We start from the raw sequence: 14,732 nt of genomic DNA on the forward strand, positions 1-14,732 counted from the left end.
AAGAGAAGCCACCGCAATGAGAAACCTGCGCACCGCAACAAAGAGTAGCCCCCCGCTCACCGCAGCTAGAGAAAGCCCGTGCGCAGCAACGAAGACCCAACGCAGCTAAAAATAAGTAAATAAATTAAAGGAAAAAAAAAAAAAAAGGTATGAAAAGATGCCCCCCACTGAAAAACCTCAGGTCCCACACTCCTGCTTGGTCCTGTGTTTCAACTTTGTCCTGCCACTGGCTGAAAATGATGATTTCTGTGTCTCTCATATCTTTCTACTCTCTTTCACAAGAAGGGCTAATGAACAGTCACATGACCCCTCATTCTAGATTCTAGAGCAGAAACCAGGGTCTAAAAGTTAGCACCTCTGGGACTTCCCTGGCGGTCCAGTGGTTAAGACTTCGCCTTCCAATGCAGGGGGTGCGGGTTCGATCCCTGGTCAGGGAGCTAAGATCCCACACGCCTCGGGTCCAAAACACCAAAACATAAAACAGAAGCAATATTGTAACAAATTCTATAAAGACTTTAAAAATGGTCCACATCAAAAAAAAAAAAAAATCTTTAAAAAAAAAGGTTAGCACCTCTGCATCTGAGGTCTGATTTTGTGGGGAGAGTGGGAGGTAGTGCTTTAAGATGGGCACTTACTCAATAAATACTGAGAACCTACCATGTTCTGGCCTGTTGAAGGCATGGGGATACACACATTACACTCATCTGCTTCCAGAGGCCACCATAGCACCTTAATTCTCAACTGTCAACAGAATGCTGAGAAGAAATTGAGAAAAGCATAGTCTCTGAACTAACTGCAGCTCATCTAATCCCAAGCATGTTTCCTAAAATTTTCCTTGCCATATGCTTGATTTGGTTATTTCCATGCTGACACTGTATAAGAATATTCCCTTAACCTGATGTAAATAAAAACATAACAAAATGCAACTAAAACATTACAAAGATATGGATAATGATGTATTTTTCTGACATTTTTTGTATACACTTAACATATATCATTAGTATATATTTTAAGGGTTTATAAATCTTAAACAGGGTATTCTATAGCAAGTATTTAAATGCCACCCTATTCTGTGTCATTAACACATTCCTTTTAAAATCCAAAATACCTTGTACAAAGTTACAGTGACAGAAGCCAACATAGCTCTCAGTTCAAAAGATAAAATAAAGCCACTGAATTATATGCTGAGAGGGCTCAGCTGCTGAGATTCTTCACCAAGAAAGATAGCGATGTATGCTTTAATTGATATAAATTATAATCAGTTATAAATGACTGTTTGCCTTGCCCCAAATCACTTACCTCCTCAAGAAGCCGAGTTACAGAATCTATGTCATTATATGTCTTAGTCATCTGGCCAACTCTTTCAGCACATAAAACTGCAAGAAATAAAAATGACAATGAAACTACTGATGCTACAAGCCTGCCAAACAAACAACCCACCTAAAAAAGTGACTCTAAAGTTATACTGGGCACAAAGCGTGATTGGTTTTGCTGGGTTCAGCCCCACCAGGTTTCGTTCCCCAGTTCCAGAAAAAAGATTCAAGCTGTGGGGTGAGGAGGCAGGGGTCTACTATTCACTGCAAAGTCCTGACGCTGCATGCGTGTGTGTGTGTGTGCGCGTGTGTGTGCGCGTGCATACGTGCACATATGCACGTGCACACTCGGGGGTGGTGCTGAGGGCAGGGCGCTGGAGTGGAAAGGGGTCTGGCTTCGTATACGGTCAGCAAACCAAAGTGGGTCAGCAGCACAGCGACTGAGGTATGAACCGTCAGAAAGATCCACAGGATCTCGAACCCACTCACTGTACAGACCCAACTACGTGGATAGACTGGGTCCTTCCCAAAGCAGCTCTTGGGATAATTATTAAACAGCCTTAGCTGATAATTTCATAATGGCACACAGCCCACTCTTCCCCAAATGGACTAAATTCTAAGGCTATGCAACTGGTTTCCAAACCATGAAAACCAGGGTGACAGATTTTTTTTTTTTCTTAATCCACACTCCCACCCAATACTCTCACATACGGTATTTCATGACATATGCCATTTGCTTAAGAGGCCTTAAGAGGCTGTCTGCAGGCCACTTTAGGACTGTGTTCTTCCACTGGAGAAAATGGGTGTGCACTGAAAGGAGGCTTTAGTCTCCAGAAAAATCTCAGGGTTGTTTTATTTTAAATCAATGGCAAGTAGTCCATTTGTAGTCCAAATACCATGAAGGTAGCATGGGTTTTATTCTGAGGAGGAAGGAGTAAAAGCAAACGGATTTAGAGCCAAAGTGTAAAATTTTTTGAAACCAGCCACTTAGGGGCTACATAATAACTTGTTAGTAACTCCTCATAACTAAGACTCAAGAAAATCACTCTTTTAAGCGTAGAGAACTTAGCTTTCGCAACAACCCACTTGCAGTCACAGCCCACGCAAGGCCTTTGGGAACTGAAGTGTATTGCTAAACCAAACTCAGTAGCGTTACTAATGGCTAACTGCAACTGGAGAGCAATAGGTCTCTAAATATTTTATAAATCCAAGTAGAGATCATCCTAGTGGGTGAGCGCAGAGAAATCTGATCTGTTGGAATGATTTTCTAGCTTAAGGAGGAGACCTGAAATCTGGCTCCAAATCTGAAACCCTCCCAACACAGGGCCCTCAGAGCTGGGGGCTGGGGGGATGAGCAGAGGTTCCTTTGCTGGCTTCTCCTCTACCCAGTGCTTTATGGCAGGAACCCTCCAGCCACTGGAGGGAGCATTGCCTCAGGCAGTTTCCTTCTCTTCCCACAAGGAAAAGCAAGGGAGATGTACAGGGTTGGTTTGAACCAGAATTTAATTTGATGGAGACGGAGTCCAGCTCAAATTGCTCTAAACAGATCATCAGCTCGAGGTCACAAGAAATCCTTAAGTGGAGATTCCTGTGCCTCAGACAGAAGTTGGTTTTCATGCTGCACAGCTGTGATGCTCTGCAACGATACAGACAAGACCCAGGAGCCCTCTAGCCAGCTCCCTCTAGGAGAGCATGGTGTCCCCTGTCATCTACCGGCAGGTACAAAGGCCTCTGTGTTGAAGCTTGTGCTGCGACTCTAGGGTCAGCTAATGTCCCCCTTGCTCTCCTCAAAGGACCAAGTCCTCTGCCTTCCTGGAAAAAAAGACAACCAGGCTACATTTTAAACTAATCTTGGTTCTATGTCACCCTAACATAAGAGAACAAGATTCGGAGCAGCTTTTTGCTCTGGGATTGTATTAAACGGAAATTATACTTATATATATGTATATATTTTTTTTTTTTTTTAAGGAATTTTGCCTTTTTAAAAAAAATTTTATTTATTTATTTATTTATGGCTGTGTTGGGTCTTCGTTTCTGTGCGAGGGCTTTCTCTGGTTGCGGCAAGTGGGGGCCACTCTTCATCGCGGTGCGCGGGCCTCTCACTATCGCGGCCTCTCCCGTTGCGGAGTGCAGGCTCCAGACACGCAGGCTCAGTAATTGTGGCTCACGGGGCTAGTCGCTCCGCGGCATGTGGGATCTTCCCAGACCAGGGCTCGAACCCGTGTCCCTTGCATCGGCAGGCAGACTCTCAACCACTGCGCCACCAGGGAAGCCCTATACTTATATTTTTAAAGCTGTTTTTGTAAAAATTGAGATCACTGTAGTTAATCATGTGTAGATAAATCAGATGCAGATGTCAGAAATAACACAGAGATCCCATATACGTAACATTTTGTAACACTATATTCACAACCAGGGTACTGACATTGCTACAATCCAGGAATCTTACTCGATTTCCCCATTTTACTTGAACGCGCACGCGAGCGCGCGTGAGTGTGCGTGAGCATGTGTGCGTGTGAATATTAAGCTCTAATGATGTTATCGCCTGTGTAGTTTCTTGCATCCCCCAGCACAAGGACCCCTTGTGTTGCCCTTTTATAAAGCTAATTGTAGAAAACTTTAACATGCTTTAACAATTGAACCCAATAAAACGTACAACTGGGCCAGGGTTTTTTCCAGCATTAACCAGTCAGGCACATAGAGTCACCACGTACACAGTGACCAGAGGCTTGGCGCGCAGAAGATGCAGGGAGAACCTCCGGGAGGTTCTGAGGTCTGTGACAGAGCCCACCTACAGAAGTCAGAGGCAGAAATGAAAAACTCCTATGGAAGGATGTGCACTATTATTTCAGTTATGTTTTCAAAATACATATAATCTCACCGGTGGGGGGGTGTACAGATTTACAGTACACACAAGAAAACAGCAAGGCCATTAAAAACACTGATATTTGGATAGAATTACCAATTTTAATATTCTTTTTGGTGCTTAAAATTTTTTTTTTTTGTAGTGATCATGCACTTATGGGGAAAACATTACTTAAAATTCTTTTTTTTTTTTTGCGGTACGCGGGCCTCTCACTGTTGCGGCCTCTCCCATTGCAGAGCACAGGGTCCGGACGCGCAGGCTCAGCGGCCATGGCTCACGGGCCCAGCCGCTCCACGGCATGTGGGATCTTCCCGGACCGGGGCACGAACCCGCGTCCCCTGCATCGGCAGGCGGACTCTCAACCGCTGCGCCACCAGGGAAGCCCCTACTTAAAATATTTTTCAAAAAATATGCGGTTGACTACAATAGAGGGTCCTTCCTGAGGTAACTTTCAAGAGAAATTAGTAGCAGCAGCAGGGAAGCCCTACTTAAAATATTTTTCAAAAAATATGCGGTTGACTACAATAGAGGGTCCTTCCTGAGGTAACTTTCAAGAGAAATTAGTAGCAGCAGCAGCCTACTTTTACCAAAGCATGCTGACTACAGCCCGGCCTTGTTCTTAGCCCTCTAGATGGATTATATCATTTACTCCTCAGAGCAATAAATACTACAGGGTAGACACTCACATTAACCTCATTTTACAAATGAGGAACTGAGGCCTAGAGACGTTAACTAACTCATCCAATGTCACACAGCTAGCAAATGGCGAATTTCAAAATAAAAGGAGACTCCTAGCAGGGGCAGCAGCTAACATTTGTGGAGGCCCTGCTATGTCTGGGGATTTAATGTGCTTCTTTCGTTTACTCCTCAGAACAATCTTGCAGGGTAGGCGCTGTTATGATGACTACTCCATGGATGAGGAAACTGAAGTTCAGAGAAGTTAAGGACCCGACCAAGGTAACAGCAAATGAGGTTGCATACGGCGGGAACTGAACCGAGGCCAGTGTGGCTCCTGAACTAAACTAAGGAGCCACCAAGAACTCAAGGGCAAGGCTGAGGTCAGCACAAATCAACAAAGTTTAAGAAGCACAAAGAAAGCAAAAAGCATCTGTGGTGTAGGTCAGATCCCTGACTCTGGGGCCCTGAGGCTGAGGTTCTCATAGGAGACCCTACCAAGGGCATGAGGCCCTGGGCAAACTCCTGTAGTTGTGTGTCTTGGGTTTCTCTTCCGAGAAATGAGGAATAACAAATGACTCTTTAAACAGTAAGACAAGCACAAGCTGCACTTTTCAAGCACCAGTTTTCTAGGTACTCAATCCAAAACAAACCGTCACAAGTTTCTCTCTCCAGGAGAACAGTATTTCAAATAGAAGTCCCACTTCTGACCAAGGGAGCTCTACCAAGTAAGTCCACTTCCCCCAAAAGGTGTCCAAAACAAACGAAAATGTTATGCTCAGTAGAAGCTAGACCTAAAAGATCATCTATTATATGACTCCATTCACATTAACTATCCAGCATAGGCAATTTGTAGAGACAGAAAGCAGATCGGTGGTTCCCTGAGATTACTAGGAGTAGGAATGAGGATTAACTGTAAACAGGCATGAAGGATCTTACGGGAGGGAGATGTGTATGTTCCAAAACTGAATTATGGTGATGGTTGCCAACTCAGTAAATTTACTAAAAAACACTAAACTGTTCACTTAAAATGGGCGAATTTTACAGTATGTAAATTATACCTCAATATTTTAAGTTACCACCAAATAACATGCAAACAAGCATCCCTGAACTACCTGTGCCATATTCCAGCCACATCCCCATAACGTGACAAGGTAAACACATTCTTCCATGACCTCATGATGGAGCCTTCCTCCGGCCACAAGAATGTTCTCAGACAGCAAGCAAATCATCCATTCGAAAAATCAGCACTGATGAACAGCACATAAATGTACTAATCTATCTCACATAGACTAGACTATTTTTATTTTTTATTTTATTTATTTATTATGTATTTATTTTTTATTGGAGTATAACTGCTTTACAATGTTGGGTTCGTTTCTGCTGTACAATGAAGTGAATCAGCTCTATGTATACATATATCCTCTCCCTCGTGGACCTCCCTCCCACCCTCCTCCACCCCACCCATCCAAGTCATCACAGAGCACCGAGCTGAGCTTCCTGTGCTTTATAGCAGGTTCCCACTAGCTATCTATTTTACACAGAGATAGTTGTCATAAATATTTGCTCAGATGGCGGAAGAATTTCATGATATGTCCATAAGAAAACCGAGAGCCAGCTCTCTCCAGTTTCACTCTTCCACCCTTCTCCCAAGTTACAGCCACTTCTTGGAGATTCAGCCATGCCCTTCCTTCGCCTGTTTGCCCTTCAATATCTATCTTCAAAATAATTTAGACTTGGCCCCAAAGCCCAAGTGTATTAACTACTAAGACCCGTAAGACACACATGATTTGGCTTAAAAAACAAATAAAACCTAACTATTTTCATGCAGCCCTTGAAGTGTGTACAGGAATAGGGTGAGGCCCACAGTACCTGGTAATAAAAAACAATGCTCGTTTGTCAGTAATTAGAACAAAACGAAAAAAGGCAGAACAAATGCTTTGTATTCTTGTTTAATTGGCTTCACGTCCAAAATGGCCAGAAGCATAACGAACCTAATGTCCCAGGTCCCTTCCCACCTGTATAAGTCACATGATGGCAGCTGAGTCGTATTCATTTGGGGCCCGACACATGGTTGATGCTCAAAAAAATGGAAGGTTTTGTTTTACTCCCAGACCAGTCTTTGCAAAGAAAGGCTCATTTCTAAGCCACCAGAGGGCCCAGAGAGGGGTGAAAACATAAAAGCCTGGTGTATATCTCATCACCTCCAGATGAGCATGTGTCTTGGAAAGGGGAGGTATCCCCTCCCCGCCAGGCTTCCTGCATGAAAAAGAAGCCATCTGGAAAGAGGCAATCAAGTTCAAATCCAGTGTGACACAAAGACATGATGAGGCACAAAGCTGCTAAGAAAGAAGCTGCATTAACAGAAAGGCATCAACTAATAAGCAGCTGTGGTCTTAAGCCAGAAGCAAACGGGCAGGCTGCTGGCTACTACGACTGCTCTTAGGTGAAAGGTGCTGGTTTATCATGGCAGCTTCAGGGACAGTCTGTGGGACGGCGTGGTGGCAGAGGCCAGCCTAGAGCCCAGTCCATGGCGAAGAGTGATCTGTTGGGCCACGACCAGCATCTGCATGGTGCTGGGTCTGTGCACTGGGAGGCGGGAGCGAGGTGTCTTGCCAAGAGCAGAGACCTGACAGTACAGCTCTGGCTACATTTACCTGCCCATCAACATCACCATCAGCTGAAATTTTAGTGTGACGATTGTACAGGCTCACTTCCCCTTGCCAGGGTAGTCTGAGAGCAGGGCACCAAAGCAAGTTACTGAAGAGGCCGGGAAGAAGAAAGGAAATAACTGTTAAGTATTTACAACATGCTAACTGCTATCATGGGCATTTTACAAATATTATTTCACTTAAAACCCAGAACAACCCGATGACACAAATATGACCCCCATGAAACACTATGAGACAGAGAGAGGGGCTAAGTGACTCGTCCAAAGCCAGACAGGACATGACCATGTACTTGAACCTGGTCTGTTGGGTGCTATAACCATCCACCCTTCCCTAGCCTTGAACACTCAGTGTTGACCTATGGTGGCCATTCATCATCAGAGTATTTAATGAAGGCCTCCTTGGTAATAACCAAGTGGCTCACTTATGGACAGCTCACTGTGTGCCCAGCACTCTGCTAAGTGCTAGATGTCTAAGTGCTGGATGTAGACCCCTCCTTCAGGGTCTATACTCATCCTAGGAAGAAAGTACTACTATTACCCACATTTTAGACATGAAACTGCACAAGGTCACAGAGCTATAATGAGAGGGTCTGATTCTATTTGACCCCCAAGTTGGGGCTCTTAACCACAGCTGAGTAAACAGATGAATCCTACCCTCGAGGACTTCGAGGCCTAATTGAGAAGGTCAGACACATGTATAAATTCGTATGGAACAAGCAGGAAGTGCCAGGTGACAAAGTGCTCCTGGGGAGTTCAGACACAAGACGACTGGGGACTGGGGGACAGGTACCCCAAGTGGGCAGAGCAGTGAGGGGACCCCAAAATGCACAGACTGTGGGTCAGCTTTGCCCATGGCCAGCCCTGGAGTGATGCTGGTACCCCCTGCCCAGAAAGAGAACCGCCCTGAACAAGGGACGTCACCAGAGGCCCGCGTGGAGTAGCCACGGATACTAACAAACAAACCCCAGGCTGAAACCAAGCTGATGAAAACCATGGGCAGAGAGACCTTTGTAACAGTGCTGAGGTCAGCGCTGATAAGCTAGGTCAGCTCCCTTCTCTAACGTGACCCTACAGGAGAGAGTCCTACAGTGCTGCTGGCCACTCTGAATCAATACAGACCGCAGGGCCCAGGCCTGATGGCTCTTTCCATGGGGTGGACATTCCCACCCCACAAGCATCACAACCACCAGCGGGACGCGGCACCATTCCCCACGTGGCCCAGCCTCCCCCCTGCAGCCCAGGATGTCCCTCTCAAACTGGAGGAATGAGCTCCATTTACGCTGCTTCTCGTGCTTCACCTTGGTGCCATCTGGAGAATTTGGACATGTGACGTTGGCCATCGTTTTCATCTCAGCTTTTCTCAGCACCTGAAAACTGCCCTTTGTGCGAAAGGCTGACGGCAGCCGCCTCTGAGGAGGGGACGTGCGCTGTCCCGCAGTCTCAGTAAGCCCCAGACCATGCCACATGCTCTTTTCAAATCCTGCCACCCGAAGGCAATCCTGAATGACGCCTGCCAGGAGCTGAGGCACCAAGCTTGCAATTGGGTAACAGCCTCAGAAGCGTCCAGGTGAAAAAACATTACATAGTCTGGCTTCTTCAGGCCTCTCCTCGAGAAAGCTGAGGGAAGCCGCCATGCAACAAACCACAAGGGAGTGATGACAAAACTCCACTCTTCACCAGTGTTTTCCTGGTGTAGGTGCCGCCACTAGGGGCACAGAGGGGGTGTGACCACCATGTCACTCAGCAGCACTGTGATTCCCCCCTGCTGCAGCTCATCCGGAGCAGACGGGATGGGGGAAAACAAGCAAAGCCTGTCTTCAAGGGCACCACTCGGTAAGAAATCACTTGAGATCGACTCAGCCTCTGCACAACGCAAGCCTCCAGTGACCAGAAGACACAGAGCCCAGGTATTTTCTCTCCTGAAGACGGAAAGAGCGATGCTGCCTCTGACAGCTGTGTGAGCCAAGCAAGCTGTTTCTCCGAGTGCCTTGTGGGTTATGAGGATGACATGAGGTAATGGGAGGCAAGGGCCCGAGGCTCGAGTAGCTGAGAGCCTGGGTGTGGCGGAGGGCAGACCCCAAGGCAGGGCGAGGGCCCTGCTCTGTGCTTGTGGCCCTGGGACTCTGGACAACATATCTGAGCCTCAGTCTCTTTGAGTGCAGAATGGGAGTAATGCTTATTTCAAAGGCTGTTTTGAAGATTAAACGGGTGACACTGGGAAGTGCCTACCACCCCCACAAGGTGACCTGGGAGGGAACAACAAATGTCTCCTGTATCCATGGCTACCAATATGAGTGTTACCCCAAACTGATTTTGTCGTTCAGTTTTCAGTCAGAAGTATCTCTTTTAGAACCATTAGTGGTGTAGAAAACCACCTAAATCACCTCAGAATCCAGGGAACGTGGTTACATCCATGTCTTGCACATAGTCTCATTATTCACAGGGTCAGAAGAAAACAGGGTCCCGCCCATTGAACACCTTGCTCTGGGATACAGGTCAGGCTTCCAGCAAAACTGGACACAGAAACCAAGCCTTCCAAACGAAACCTCTGTCTTCCTGATCTACGCCACAGACTTCCTTCAGGCCGGGAACAAGTCTAGTGAATTTCAATTGACAAAGAAAACTAAGCATGTTGACAGTGAAGTCTAGTTGGCCTTCCATATCCATGGGTTCTACATATGCAGATTCAACTAACTCCAGATTGAAAATATTCAGAAAAGAGAAAATTCCAGAAAATTCCAAAAAGCAAAACTTGAATTTGCCGCACTGGCAACTATCTACATAGCGTTTACACTGTATGGGGTATCATGTGTAATCTAGAGATGATTTAACGTATACGGGAGGATGTGTGTAGGTTATATGCAGATACTATGCCATTTTATATAAGGGACTTGAGCATCCATGGGTTTTGGTATCCAAGGGGGTCCTGGAAACAATCCCCGGCTGATACCGAGGGTCAATTGTATCTTTCTTTTGCAGTTACTGTCCTGAAAATACTATTTTCACCTTCAGGACAGCTAAAAAAATTTTTATTACAGAAAGGAGGGAAATTGGATGGGAACAAAGAAGAGACAAGGAAGAGAAATGTTAACAGTCTATCTTAAGACGGCAAATACAGAGACTGTTCCCCCCCCGCCCCCCGACTCCTACCATCGAATGTGATCACAAAGTAGAGACCCTGTCACCTGTGAGATGTGGACCAGCACAGGACAAGGTGCAGTGGAATCACCCAGAAGGTGTGTTAAAACCCAGACTGCTGGGTCCCACCCCAGCATGTCTGACTCAGCAGGTCTAGGGCGGGGCCCAAGAATATGCATTTCTAACCCGTTCCCAGGTGATGCTGCTGCTGCTGTGTAGGGACCCTACCTTGAGAACTGCTAGCACAGTATCTAAGAGCAGTCTATGTAGGGCCCTAGAGCCAGTCTATGTAGGTTGAAATCACCTATGAGCTGTGTAACTTTAGACGAGTTGCTGAAGGTTCCTCTTATAAGTCTATGAAATGGAAAATGATAACAGTACTTAACCTCCTATGGTTATTTTAAGGATTAAATGCATGAATCCACTTAAAGTACTTGGAATGGTGCCTGGCACATAGCAAGTACATACTAAACACCGGCTATCAACATCATTATCATCTGGCTATCAGTTTAAAAAAAAAAGTTCAAAATATATAGATATATGATATATGTACATAAAATACATGCAATATGATCTTTCTTCTCTTGACGAGGATATATGATACTGCTCTAGAACCTAGTAAAACCTTTCATTTTAGAATCATATGGTTCAATAATTGATTTAAAAATGATCTTACTATGCTTTTAGGCAGCAGCTCATCTCATACTTTAATGTGCATAGGAATCCCCTGAAGGTCTTGTTAAAATGCAGATTCTGACCCAGTAGGTCTGGGGTGGGGCCTGGGAGTCTGCATTTCTAACAAGCTCCCAGGTGATGTGCGTACGCAGGACGCACGCTGAGCGGCCCAGCTTCAAGGGACACGAGCCGATCCAGTGAAATCTGGGCTGGCCCTAGTTCTTAAGAGCAGATGGAGGCCTTTCTCTTGGTCACTTCCAGGAACCCAACAAATGCACAGTCCCAGTCAGTCTTTCACTCCTCTCTCCTTTCACCTCCACCATCTCTTTCATGAAAGGACCAGGCAGGGGGTGCCAGGTTTCAGCACTGCTCTCCCCCTTTCTCCAATTAAACACTTAACTGTCCTATAGGTGAAGTGTTAATATTTTCAGGGCAGTAACCTCAAAAGAAAAACACTTTCAGTATATAGCCAATTATAAACCATTTAAAAAATAGAAAGTTATTCTGAGACATGAAAACAGGCCGTCACAGAGCAGAATTTTGAAAAAGTTTTTTGATTGCTTTTACTCAAGACCTAAAGAACTTCCTGCAGTCACTCTTTAAACATTCTGTTTCACAACACCCCCCCAAAAATCCATTTTTCCGGGCTGTGAGTGAAAGCCCCAAAAGCCCAATTAGGAAACTCACACTCAGCATTTGGGTGTATCTTTATTTAAAACACTCCGCCTCTTCTCCAAAAGCAGCACCCCTCTGATACAGCCTGGTGGTGAGTTCCCAGGTAATTTCAATGTCAGCCCTTGTACTTTTCTATTTGAAATATTCCTAAACTTTTATAAAATCCCTATTTCAAATTGGTGATTAATAATTTTTAAAATAAACAATTTCCTAAAGTAAACAAAAACGTATTATTTAATAATGACTCAGTTTCTTGTCCACTAACCCACCAAAAGCCATTCAGTCAGAAGAAAACAATGAAAATTCTTAAAACAGAGTGCTGGAATGCCACAAAGTGTGTGCATGTGGGGGGACTACCGACGTTTGCAAAAAGTATGAATTTCAGGGCTTCCCTGGTGGCGCAGTGGTTGAGAGCCCGCCTGCCGATGCAGGGGACACGGGTTCGCGCCCCGGTCAGGGAAGATCCCACATGCCGCGGAGCGGCTGGGCCCGTGAGCCATGGCCGCTGAGCCTGCGCGTCCGGAGCCTGTGCTCCGCGGCGGGAGAGGCCACAACAGTGAGAGGCCTGCGTACCGCAAAAAAAAAAAGTATGAATTTCAAAGACCTCGGTTAAGCAACAGAAACTAGACAAAATAATACACACTGTTTGATTCCATTTACATAGATCGAGAACAGGTAAAACAAATCTAAGGTGATACAAGTCAGGACAGTGGTCTCCCAGGAAGGAGGTGTAAACTAGAAAGCGAGTGGGGCAAGGGGACTTCCCAGGATGCTGGAAACGCAGCTTCTCTCCTGGAGGCTTTACATTCGCCACGTAAGACGTGTGTACTTGACCTTATACCCCACTACGAAAATAAAAGACTGCTGTGAGATCAGTGAAACAGCCAGGCCTACATAGACAGCAAGAGGGAAAGGATCAGACTGGCGCAAAGAACAGAATTTACCCTCCTCCAAGAGGTCCAGGGTTTCAGGCTGCTTGTGGATGGGCTTCCTCTCTTCACCCTGGCAGTCACACTCAAAATATTCTTCTCCCACATCTCTTAGGGACATTGCTGAAGTCACCCCAAAGCCAAAACATCACCCAAAGGAGCGGTCCCTGAAGGAGGTCCTGGCTGCCCTCCCGGAGGAGGCATTGGGGCCGGGGCCCCCCGGGGCGCACGCTGGGCCTTGGCTGGGGCCACCGACAAGCCCCGGCTCAGCTGAAGCTGAGGGTGTGCACAGGGCCACTGGCCCATTGGCACCCAGGCGACCCGGAAGGGGGTGGCTCCCACAGAAGGAGGCGGGGCGGAGCGGGGGAGAAGCACCTATCGGAATGGGAAAGCCCTGCCCAGCCCTGGGGTGGCCCTAACGGGTGCTCTGAAGTCAGAAGGAAGGCGAGCAGGCAGGTGCACGGCCTTGGGCCAGCTCTCTGCATCCAGATTCCTCTTCCGCTTTTGCTCCCCCAGAAGCAATGAGGAATGGTAGCTTCCTGGAAGTTTCGCAGCAACTGCACAGGGCAATACCAACCAAGCCTCAAGCAGGCACACCTGTCTAAAGGTGGAGCTCTGGCGGAGGAGGTGCCCTGGCGACTGATTGCCCAGTTCCCTCAGGTGAGAGAGCTCCTGTGGGCGTGTTTCAAAACTTGAGACAAATCTGACTGTGACAACAGCATGACACAGGGCTGAAGAGGGAAGGAAAAGATCATTCCGGTTTCTAGCAAGAGGAAAAGAGAAAACTGCAGTAAGCACTACTTGTATTAAGCTTACTTCATCCCAGTTTTTCTTTGGTAATAATACACTGCATTTGCTCTTTTCTGAACTGCGTTTTGTAAATCACACTCTCACCCTACATCTGTGTATACACAGCCAGATTTATAAAGATCTTTTCTAATTGCAGGATAAGGGGGAAAAAATCTACAGCCTAAGAGTTTGCAAAGTTGCCTGAGGAAAGAACCAAGTTTTACTGCGCATCTCACTACCAGTTCCCCTACACTGTTCGATTTTGCCTGTAACAGTGAAGTGGCAGGTCCTCCCATCAAATGCACTGAGAGGTGGCCTGAAGCACCGGTGTCTCGGAGAATCATGGCACATCCTACAATTCCTGCGCTTCAGCCACCTCCCCGCTACACTGTGGCAGGTCTCCCTGCTCCTAAAAGCTATACCAGGAGACCTAAACCACCTCTCTGCCCAGTCACCTCCCTCAGGTAACCAAGGGAGCCTTTGGCAGAGGCCAGATCGCCAGCAAGAATTCTCTGCACAAGTTCAGGAACTAGGTCTCGTCCATCTTTAAATCCTTAGGGCTGCAGATCCTGCTAAGTCGGCTAAAAATGTCTGCTAAACTGAATCGCTACCTCCATAAAAACGAATAGAAGACCACAGACCAGTGCCTATAAATAGAAAACCAGAATAGAATAAAGATTTTATTAAGAAATTAACACCTAACGACATACTCATTGCCGGGTTACTTTTCTGGAACCTGAAAATGATTGCTACATTTTAGGATGATAAAAATGTGTTCTTTGTAAAAAGTAGGGTCAGGGCTTCCCTGGTGGCGCAGTGGTTGAGAGTCCGCCTGCCGATGCAGGGGACGCGGACGCGGGTTCGTGCCCCCGTCCGGGAGGATCCCACATGCCACGAAGCGGCTGGGCCCGTGAGCCGTGGCCGCTGAGCCTGCGCGTCCGGAGCCTGTGCTCCGCGGCGGGAGAGGCCACAACAGTGAGAGGCCCGCGTACCACAAAAAA

At 46.5% G+C, this 14,732-nt stretch overlaps 1 protein-coding gene across 3 annotated transcripts in view; it reads right to left on the reverse strand.

Moving 5' to 3' along the window:
* TRAK1 (trafficking kinesin protein 1) overlaps nt 1–14,732 on the reverse strand; it is a 98,782-nt gene that overhangs the window by 42,279 nt on the left and 41,771 nt on the right. For 2 of the 3 annotated variants that reach the window (XM_007463235.1, XM_007463236.1), the window contains one exon: nt 1,300–1,376. In XM_007463235.1, coding sequence (XP_007463297.1) covers nt 1,300–1,376 — 77 coding nt within the window. Of the gene's footprint in view, nt 1–1,299; nt 1,377–12,957; nt 13,248–14,732 lie in introns of those variants that run through there. The other variant, XM_007463237.1, reaches the window with a different exon arrangement.

Source organism: Lipotes vexillifer, unplaced genomic scaffold, assembly GCF_000442215.2.
Source record: "Lipotes vexillifer unplaced genomic scaffold, Lipotes_vexillifer_v1.1 scaffold820, whole genome shotgun sequence".
Taxonomy (NCBI): Eukaryota; Metazoa; Chordata; class Mammalia; order Artiodactyla; family Lipotidae; genus Lipotes; species Lipotes vexillifer.